Source organism: Thermobia domestica, chromosome 8 (assembly GCF_964235325.1).
Source record: "Thermobia domestica chromosome 8, izTheDome1.hap1.1, whole genome shotgun sequence".
In the NCBI taxonomy this organism is placed as follows: Eukaryota; Metazoa; Arthropoda; class Insecta; order Zygentoma; family Lepismatidae; genus Thermobia; species Thermobia domestica.
This window is the reverse complement of record NC_137461.1, coordinates 117,951,351-117,962,485: the sequence shown is the minus strand read 5'-3', so window position 1 is coordinate 117,962,485 and position 11,135 is coordinate 117,951,351. Positions and strand designations below refer to the sequence as shown.

The window sequence follows — 11,135 nt, the reverse complement described above, 5'->3', positions numbered from 1 at the left end:
CGGTTGCCTCAACTTTATCCGCGAAATTGCGGTCGTGAGTAACTATCGATGATGCGTTTATTACGGACGGTAAAGTGTTGTTCCAAGTGTGTGATAACAAAAATTGGATGTTCAAGAAATCTCAGTTAGAACAACATGTACGAAGTTCACTCCATGCAAAAAATAAAAATTTGCGAACTGCAAAAAAACAAGTACTCTTGACACAAATGCATCAAGATACTTCAGTGAGTGAATTTTTCAAAGACTTGTGCCAAGCAGCAAACATTCCTTGGAACAAAGTTCAAATGCCAAAATACCGTGCTTTTCTGGAGAAGTACTGCGGGCGTCTAATTCCTGACGAATCCACTCTTCGAAAGTGTTATCTCGAAGTTTGTTATACGGAAGCTATAGATACAATTGAGCAGAAATAGGTAGTTCATATATTTGGATTTCTGTGGACGAAACAACAGACGTTTTGGGACGTTATGTAGCAAATTCAGTGATTGGAAAGTTAAGTGAAGATGATCCCTCTAAAGCATATCTTATTGCGAGTAAATTCCTGGAATGCACGAATCATTCCACGATTACTCGCTTTGTAAACAATGGTCTTAAAGTATTGTGGCCGGGAGGAGTTAAGGAAGAAAAGTCCTTGTTCTCTATACAGACAGTGCAGCGTACATGTTAAAAGCGGCTAGAGCACTTACAGTTTTTTACCCTCACTTAATTCATATCACCTGTATGGCCCATGCTCTTCAGCGTGTTGCTGAAGAGGTGAGAGACAACTTTTGCGAAGTAAATCAACTAGTTTCTTAAATGAAAAAATGTTTGCTAAGGCACTACAACGTGTTCAAGTTTACAGAGATCAACTGCCAGACGTGCCACTTCCTCCTGAGCCTGTGCTAACGCAATGGGGCATTTGGATACAGGCAATACATTTCTACAATGAACATTTTTTTTTAAAAAAAAAAAAAAGCCTTTTGTTCATTCATTTCCATCGGAGTCTGCTGTGTCAGTTGGCATTGCTCAGAAACTGTTTAACGACTCAAAAATAGCGTGTGATATCGCATACATACTCAGAAATTTTGGTTGACTACCTACAAGCATTAAAAAGCTAGAGATTTTTGGGCGGTCTCTTCCGGTATCCATGAAAATCATAGAGGATGCAAAGAGACTGCCGTAAGGTGTGTGTGAAGTTGTAGGAGAAAAAGTTCGAAAGAAACTAAATGCAGTGCTGGAAAGAAACCCGGGTTACGACAGCCAATTGGCAGTGTGTGAGATTCTCAGTGGTGAAACAAGAACCCCCTGAAGATATTTCCCCCAACTACATTCCCCTGTTGAAATACGCTCCTATTATCTCATGTGATGTGGAGAGATCATTCTCTGCATGCAAGAATATTTTATCCGATCGCCGACAAAATTTTACTTCTGATCATTTGGAAATGTACCTTGTAATCCATTGTGCAACAACACACAATTGAGCTCCAGGCACATCTTTTGTAAGTACTTTATTTGAAATTAAAAATGTTCATTAGTGGAAATAGTCTTCAATTTTAGTTCAGCTGGTATTGTTTAAAAGATATAGGTTTGCTTTTCTCCGCATGAAAAAATATATATAAAACAATACATTTCGTCTAAAGTTTCTTTTGGCATTTAAATTTGTATATGCGTATAATCAATTTCAGGATTGGGCCGTGGTGACGGATGCGCATTTAGTGTAAAAGGTTCTAGATTTGAAACGGGACCACACCACATGAGATTTCTGGCGTACAAATGCCTATGCATTGCTTTTCTCGGGGCTTTCCTGTTTCTCTCTAGCCGATTCACATCTTCCTTCATTCGGGTCTGATTTTTATTATCCTGCAATCAGTCACGCCAGTTTCAGCTGTTCAATCATTTCACTTCACTGGGGGACTTGCATTAAGCAGGATAAAGTGTAGTAGATTTTCCTTTTTATTTTGATAACTCGTTTAAATATTGCATACTCATACGCGTGTTAATATTACGTTTTCATAAATATGTAACATATCTAATATTACATATGCGTATATAATAGTACATATTTCTTACATTTTAAGCGATTTTTGTTGCATATTTAAGTACATATTTAGATTGTTGATATTACATAAAAATCCGGACTCTACTAATTGCAAATGGCATTTACATTCAAAATAAGAGAAGTTATGGTGGTAACAACTGTGGGCCGGCATGGAGAAGCTTGATGTGTTCTGATTCAAAATAAGCTTCGTTAAATGAGCATTCGGTGGAAGGATGAAAGGGTGCTTTCCATCATATGTAAGGTTGCTGTGTTCCAACCTGCCACCTACTCGAAAAAGTTGATTCTCGTCTAGAAACGGACATAAATTTCTGAAGAGGCTCTTGATCAAAACTTGCGCTCCATTGCATATCTCTTTAATTTCCTGCTTGTACTCCTCTTCTTGTGTCATGCGGACGCGCGTATGTAAAGCAGCGTTCAATTCAAGTGACGTCAGATTGCGTGTAGTTCTTTTGTTTCCTCCCTTGGCATTTTGAATAAATCTTCGGCAATAAGCCACTACACGTACTAACTTTGATAATTTCGAGAACTTGTTTATTATGCTTGTGTGATTTTCTTGGGTGGTCACGCTCACGACTATTATCATTCTGGCCTCTGGTACATCTTCCGGCGTTGGTTTGACTGATGGCGGCCATAACTTCTTAGATTGTGATAACGATGGTGGTCCATGCCACCACAACGTCTTACATTATATTTCGTTGGGTTTAACACCGAGTGATATCAAATCCACAGTGTTGTTCGCGGAGCGGCAGTGTTGCCAGTCACTAATATGCGTTATTTCCTGTATTTGTGCAACTGTTAGGAACAAATTTTTTCCACCTTGTGGGCGGAGACGTAAACCAAGCGAGCACGATTTGTGAGTCTGTCCATAAATAAATGTCATCTACCTTGATATGCAATATAGGTACTACCTTATGCACTAATTGAGCCAGCATTAATGCGGCGCACAATTCCAGTCTGGCCAATGTGGCCTTCTTGAGAGGTGCCACTCGTGACATTGAGCTCAACAATTTTGTGTTTGTTACGCCCTTAGGGTTGGTTGGACGAACATATGCATATGTTCCATAAGCGATTTCACTTGCGTCCGCATATTTCAATTCGCTGAATACTGCCTTCAGTCAAGACGAAACGGTTCACTTGTATTGTGTTGATTGATGGTATTAGATGATGCAGCTGCTGCCATCTTGCGGTTAATTCTGTAGACAATTAGTCATCCCATTGTATTGGCTGTAGCCACAATTGCTTCAAGAAACACTTATAGTTAATAACTACTGGGCTTATCAACACAGCAGATCGAAAATCGTTGCTATTGCAGTTGCCACTTGTTTTGTCACTTACTCCCGTTTCACTCGTGGGAGGAGCTACTTTGTTCTTAATGAAGAACTTGTCCTTTTCGGGATGCCAAGATAATCCCAAGGTGTTTACTCCCTCGCCGTCTTGAAATTGAATAGGGAAGTTTATCTCTCTGTAAGTCGGTGGAATTGCTTCCAACAACGCTGCACTATTAGAACACCATTTGCGTAATTTGAAGTTCCCTTTCTGCACTAATGCAATCAGTTCTCTTTGTAGAATTAATGCCTCTTCTACTGAATTTGCCCCACTTGCAAGGTCGTCTATGACAAAATATTGACGTAATATTGCTGAAGCCTTGTGAAATGATGTGGCTTCATCTTCTGCTAACTGCTGGAGACATCTAGTGGCTAAAAATGACGCTGAAGCTGTGCTATAAGTGAGGATTTTTAGTTCTTAAATCTTATTCATACGTTGATTTTCGCCAAAGAATACGCTGCAGTCGCGTATCATCAGGGTGTACTCTGATTGTCCTATACATTTTCTCGATATCCGCTGTAAAAACCACTGGATGTTTTCGAAACCTCAATATAATGGAGAATAGATCTTCTTGTATTGTTGGTCTAATTATAGAATGTTATTTAATGATGTCCCACTGCTAGATTTTGCCGAAGTATCAAAAATACGCGCAATTTTGTTGTGCTTATCGTGGGTTTCAGCACCGCATGATAAGGGAGATAGTACGTTGTTCCTCTCTCTTCTTATTGTTGTTCTTTGATTTCCATGTGGCCAAGCTGTTCGTATTCCTCCATGAAACTTACGTACGATTCACGTAAATCTGATTGACGTTGCAGCTTACGCTCTACTTGATGGAATCTCGTCGTTGCTTGCTGTAGTGAATCTCCTAGCACCTTCCGATCTTCATGAAGAGGTAGGCGCACTGTGAATTGGTCTGTTTCATCTCGCGTAGTATTTTCATTAAAATGCTTTTCGCAAGCTATTTCCCCTGATGATTTTGGTTTCGCAGTAAACTCCTCTAATTCCCAGAAACGGCGAAGCTGATGAAGATCATCTTCCGTCCTAGTGAAACATGACGTCACTGGTGAACGTGTGGGGTGCTGTTGTGGAATTTGTCCTACTATTAACCATCCAACTTCGTATTCTGCAATACAGAAAATTCTCCTTGGCGCGTCTTCTGTTCTGGTTTCAGAATTTCTAAGAATAATCCTCCATTCAGTAGTAGATCAACCTTCCCAGGTACGTTGAAGGTAGGATTAGCCATTGCGATTTCTTTAGGGATGTTCCAGTTTCTGCAATCAATGGGATGCGATGGTAAGTTGCCTGTGATACGTAGCAATACTGAACAGCTAATATCAGTTGCGAACGACATTACCATGGAACGCAAAGAAATACCCACACTGAATCGTGCTTCTGATGTTGCTCTGTTTACACCTTCTATCGGGATGTGACATCTTTGTTTTCTTAATCTGAGACGCTGCACCTAGTCTTCTGATACGAAATGGCTCTGTAAGGCATTGTCCAAGAGCGATCTGCATGTGATCCACTGTCCCGTACTGTCTTGAACCTTAACCATTGCAGTTGATAGAAGAACCTGCGAGGTATACAACCCTTTGAGCGTGCAGTATGATGCTTGCGTTGATGACAATGATTATTCATTGCTGGTGTTCTCCTCTCCCTGCCGCGCTTCTGATGGACGGAATGAACTGACTGTTGTGTTAAAATGTAACAATGTGTTGTGCCTCTTTCCACACTTCTTGCACGAGCTTGCTTTGCATTCACCCGCTACATGATTCTTTCGCAAACAGTTTATACAAAGTTTGTTTTTGCGAACGCATTCCTCTTTCTGTTTTTCACTAGGTTGAATGAACGACGGACATGAATATAAAGCATGCGATTTTTTTTACAAAAATAACACTCATGCGATACTGTTGACATACACGTTTTCATATAATTAGACTTGATTGACTTCATTTGAACTTGAGTTACTTTAGTTTGCTTGCTTTCACTGTGCTTGTGTTTGATATTTTCTAAAACTTGACACCTTTTCTCTAGGAATGAGAATTGCTCTGAAAGAGTGGGAATTCTTGATTCTGTGTTTTCCAATTCCCACGCCCTTCTGGAGTTATTGTCGAATCGAGAAACAAAATGCTGCCCTAAAATTATGTCTGCTAATTGTCCGTCTGTTTCGAGAGCTTGCAGTGCGTTCAAGTTGCTTGAAGCCGTGTTAACGAAGGCTCGAAGTTCTTCTGCGCCTTGCCGTTGAATATATTGAATGTGCAGGATCTCTTGAACGTATGATGCGGCGATAAGCTTCTTGTTTGAATACCTCTCCACCAATAACTGCCAGGCCACCGAGTAGTTAGCTTCTGTTGCTGGAAGATTCAGAATCAATTGCAGCGCTTCTCCCTGTATAGACGCTCTCAGATATTGCAGTTATTGAATTGTTGGAATCATCTGATTGTTATGAATAAGCGATTTGAATGTGTCTTCATACGAAGGCCACTGCTTGTAATCGCCATCAAATGTCGGCAGCTGAATTGTCGGTAGTTCAATAGGTGTACGAACCTGCGATGAACTAGGTGCGTTGTTTCCTGACAATTGATACTTCTGTTCGTGAAAACTTAAAAGCGCTTGCATCTCAGCCTTGAGAGAGAAATATAGGTATTCAATTTGTCCTCTTGCTACAGCTGATGCTTCACCATCCTCTGCAATATCTATTGCATCTTGTATTTCCTGCAGCTTAGACCACACTGAGTTCAAATTTTCGAGATGTGTCTTAATTTCTTCAATACTTTTTTCACTCTCATTGGACGCACTCACAAATACATGCATACGACTTATTTGTCCCTTGTATGCTGCACGCTGACGCACTAAACGTTGTGTCTCACTCATTGTAATGAACACTGATTAGGGAAGACAACAAGGAATAAGATAAGCCAGAAGTTACTTTTCGGCCTGTTAATACTGCTGGATGTAGACGTCACAGCTGCTGCTGCCTCGATGATCCAGTTGAAATGCTGATTTCTTGAATGTTCTTTTCGGTAATCACTGTCCTATTACTGCCAGAACTATTTATTTAATACAAACTGTTCTGCACTCTGTTTCTTTCGCTACTGTTATTGCCGCGTGAACAGCTACACGAACCGACATTTTCAGTCCCGAACACGTATCTGGCCCGGTGTGGACCAAAGAACTGTTGTGTGATCGGAGGACCTGATTTTGTAATGGGCTATGCTCATAGGGCCAAGCTCAATCCACAGATACACGATGGGACGTTCGGTTTGATATAACATATTTAACACTAAGCAATTCTACAATTTAACTATTTACATTACACAAGCGTTGTTGAATTATTATTATAATTGTGTGATGGCTTGATATAGTTCAATAACACTTGATGTTCGTAGATAGCGTCACTGTATTGCCCTGTTTCGCCTCAAATATGATTTTAATGAATGCGAAATGAAATGCAATGTTTGATCGCGGGTGGGCTGCTTGCTCCCATCCTATGTTTTCAATGCCCACTCCACTTGCTAGCTGTCCACTGCTCTTCTCTGTTTCTGTTAGATTTTAAAAAGAACCAACCAAAAAGAAGAAAATGTCCCTTGCGTCTTCCCTTCATTTGTCCACTACCCCTGCTATGAGGGCGAAAGTCAATGGATAGGGGGTGAAGGGGACTGTAGTTCTTGGGAACTGTTGGCTTTCTTGGTTACAACACACACGAGAAAGAAAAAAATGCACGTTTTTAAAACTGAACAAAATCCACTGCTGTATACACCGACACATGCATATATATATATATATATATATATATATATATATATATATATATATATAGATGGATAGATATACAGAGTCGTATTTAGGGGGTGCACCGGTACACGTGCACCCCTCTACGTTGCGAATATACACTACCTAAAATGAGAAGCTAGCAAGGAAAAAGCAACACTTTCCGAAACTTTCTGTTAACACGTTTCTGTTTGGGTCTTAAATTCAAGGAAAGCTTTGCAAAAGCAATAGTTTAAGTCGATTTTATGAAGGTTGAAGGAAGAGGATTCACCAAGCAAAGTAGTGTAACATTTGTCAAATACGGAAAAAACAGAAGCCAGGAGGAGGGAACTTTGTTCTGCATTATACCCTCTTTAAATACTTTCTTCCGTTCTATGCACCAGCGTTGTCAGCGGTAAAGAATATTCTCACATGTCACTTTGAAGAGTGTTGTGTGATTGGTTATTTTGGTCTCGGTGCACCCCCTTAGAAAACCCTGGATCCGACCCTGTATATACACCCTGTTTCAAAAAGAATATAAGTATTACGAAGAATTATTTTGTACAAACTATCGATCGCTGCGCGTCGGCTCGGCTATTGGAGAAACGAATACATAGTCTAGTTTATATTAATAGCCGCTAGATGTTAGTTTTCTTTTGTTTTGCTTGTTAACGTCATTTGTTTAAAATTGCTACTAAGCAGCAGATATCATTTTGTGTTCTAGAGTTTGCGAAGTGCAATTCCATGATTACTGTGCAAAGACGTTTCAGGTTGAGGTACCAAATTGATCCTCCGAATGGGTGGAACATTCGCAGATGGTATCGACAGTTTGTAGATACAGGATGTGTATGTAAAGAAAAGAGTCCTGACCGCCTTCGTTTTCCTGAAGAAATTGTTGCACGAATTCAAACTGCTTTCCAAAGTGATCCTTCAAAATCACGTCGTGCCACTCGGGAGTTACAAGTGCCGACAACAATGATTTGGCGTGTCTTGAGACGCCGGTTGGTTATGAAGCCGTACAAGTTACAGCTGTTACAAGCTCTGCGTCCTGATGACAAACGCAAACGTGTGGCATTTTGTTATGCCCCACAATTATTCTTGTCTATTCTTTTTGCTTTTCATGTTGTTTGTTTATTTGTATCTTTGCTTTCCTTGTTTATATTCGTGTTTGTCCATTATGTAGATTTTATTTGTTATATGTCAACTTATTTCTTGGTCGGTATCAGAAATTAATCCTTGGAAAACTAAATTTAATTTATTTAAATATTAGAGGAAGAAGAAAGATATAATAATAATAAGTGAAAGAAATGTGATTGTGATTGGAAATTGTTAATCCGTTAACTTCTGACTGCAAATTTAATAAAAATAATAATCTTCAGAAGTTATTAATGTGTTTGAATCGTCATCGGCTAAAAGTTGTATAATTTAATTTGTAATTATTCAAGTTTCGAACGTGTTGTGGATATTTTAAAAGTGCCAGGAAAGTAATGAATATGCAGAGTTAAATACTTTCTTCTGGGGCTTAGGCCCTTACTCTTCCATACCGCCACATCACCTTAAAATTGTTTTGATGTAAACTATTGTGTAATCTGCAAGTATACAATCCAAATTTTAGTAATCTTCTACAATGTAATTAATATAAATCTCATTTGAAATTAGTTATTTGTCTCGGCACGACTTTACAATAATCATAATGTCTATTATGTTACTGAACCTTTATCTGCATGACTGAATGTCATATGAATCCGCGTAGCATTAAACATAATCTATTCCATTGTATAAAACAGAGTTAGTCAACGAAGTCTGAATATTGAATCATGAAGTTAGGTATCATATACAGCAATGCCAAAACGATTATTATATATACAGAGGCTATATAAAAGGGATAAAAGAGATAATTATAAATATGAATATTTAAAGATAAATGTATTTATGGAAGATAAATGTATTTATGGAAGATTTAAAGAATGTACTTAATATATGACAGAATTTATATTTAATATACGTTGCCTTTGTGGAATTAATGAGCTTTGGGTAATGCTGATTATATAAATAGTAACTTCAGAGTCATAACAAGATAAACTCTGATCATGGAAATGCTAGATGCGGAAATTCTTAATTAAGTTCGGTAACCAAACAGTATTATTGATTTGTCTTAAATTTAGTTGTGGAAATCCGAATTTTACTTGAATATTTCCATACATTCAATCAGTTAGTCACGGTTTCTTTTCATATCGCACCGTGCAATGTGATCATATAGGTCTTCATGGTGTTACTTACTTCCGAAATCAAGGATCTGGAACTAAATACGATTTTCCACGTTTTGCAGAAACGTGGTGGCGACTCAGTTTTAGGGCTATACATAACTCCAAAATAAAAGTCAGATTTGTCAGAATCATGAAGCGTTGTCGATGAGCGTGACAATTTTGTAACGAGATTCTGGATGCTATTGACAATGATAACACTTTTGCACAACGCATCGTGTTCAGTGATGAAGCATCTTTCCGTTTTAGTGGTCAGGTAAACAAACAAAATGTTCGAATTTGGGGCCTACAGAACCCACATGCAATTATTGAACGTGTACGAGATTCGCCCAAAGTCAATGTGTTTTGTGCGATATCCCGATCATCTGTTTACGGCCCATTCTTCTTTAATGAAAACACGGTTAACATTCAGCAGTATCTCGATATGTTACAAAACTGGCTGTTTCCGAGGCTGCACGAAGACAACTTCATTTTTCAACAAGACGGGGCCCCCCGTCACTGGAGTCGCCATGTGCGTGAATATCTGAATGAAACTCTTCCGAACCGTTGGATTGGTCGTCAAGGAGCTCGCGACTCAGCATGTCTCAGCTGGCCTCCACGGTCACTGGATTTGACCCTGTGACTTCTTCCTGTGGGATTTCGTTAAAGACAACGTTTATGTACCACTACTCCCACAGAACCTGGGAGAGTTGAAGAACCGGATCCGTACTGCCAGATCATCAGTGACGCAGGACATGTTTGCCCGAGTATGGGGGAAATTTGAGTATCGGTGTGATATTGTTCGTGTCGCTGATGGAGGACATATTGAACATCTGTAATTTGAACTTTGAACTTTAATTTGAACTTGAGAGATTCGTAAATATGTGTGTAAAATTTCATATTCGTATGTCTTAAAGTTTAATAAATATATGCATTCGAAATGCGTATATTCTTTTTGAAACAGGGTGTATATATATATATATATATATATATATATATATATATATATATATATATATATATATATATATATATATATATATATATGTGTGTGTGTGTGTGTGTGTGTGTGTGTGTATGTGTGTGTGTGTGTGTGTGTGTGTTTAGGATTTTTAGGATTTAGATTTCTGGGCTTTCGGCATGTACGGCCATTTAGCCCATCACGTTTTGAGGGATGACGTCCCTCGGCGAGCTCACTATCCGGGGAAGGGGAAGGAAGAAAGGATTGGGGGAAGGAAAGAAGCGGCCTGGGACCTACAAGTTAGGTACAACCCCGGCATTTGCATGGTGTGAATGAGGAAAACCTCATTCAGGGTGGCTGGCCTGAAAAAGCGTTTTACACTTCTCGACCAAGTGTAAAACCGCCGGGAATCGAATCCAGGACCGCTCGCACCGAAGACGAGAGCGTTAGCGACTACGCTATACGGAGCCACCTGTGTGTATGTGTTATAGGTCCTGTAGTCTCAAGTTTGATTTTTAAAAAATGAAAAAATTGGGCTCTTGATGCCATTCAAAATGCAGATACGTAAATAAAATACTGTATATGTAGTAAAAGAATCCTATGGACCGTTCTTTATTTTTACTAATTTCTAGATTTGTTAGACAATTTTGATACGAATATACCCAACAGACAATAAGCACCAGCATTTAGTATATCGTCCGTTTTTCCTAAGACTTCTCTTTGACTTCTAGGTAATTTTATCAGTTGATGGGACAAATAGGCGAATTTACTCTACACTATACAGTTCCAAACTAATTTTATAAGATGAATACTTCCCTCA

General features: G+C 39.0%; 1 protein-coding gene across 1 annotated transcript in view; it reads right to left on the bottom strand.

Annotated features, from left to right (window-relative positions):
• LOC145692267 (retinol dehydrogenase 12-like) overlaps positions 1–3,215 on the bottom strand; it is a 31,997-nt gene extending 28,782 nt beyond the window's left edge. Inside the window, exon 1 of the mRNA XM_081767564.1 lies at positions 3,170–3,215. Coding sequence (XP_081623690.1) covers positions 3,170–3,215 — 46 coding nt within the window. The remainder of the gene's footprint in view (positions 1–3,169) is intronic.
• Between the last annotated feature and the right edge of the window lie 7,920 nt (positions 3,216–11,135).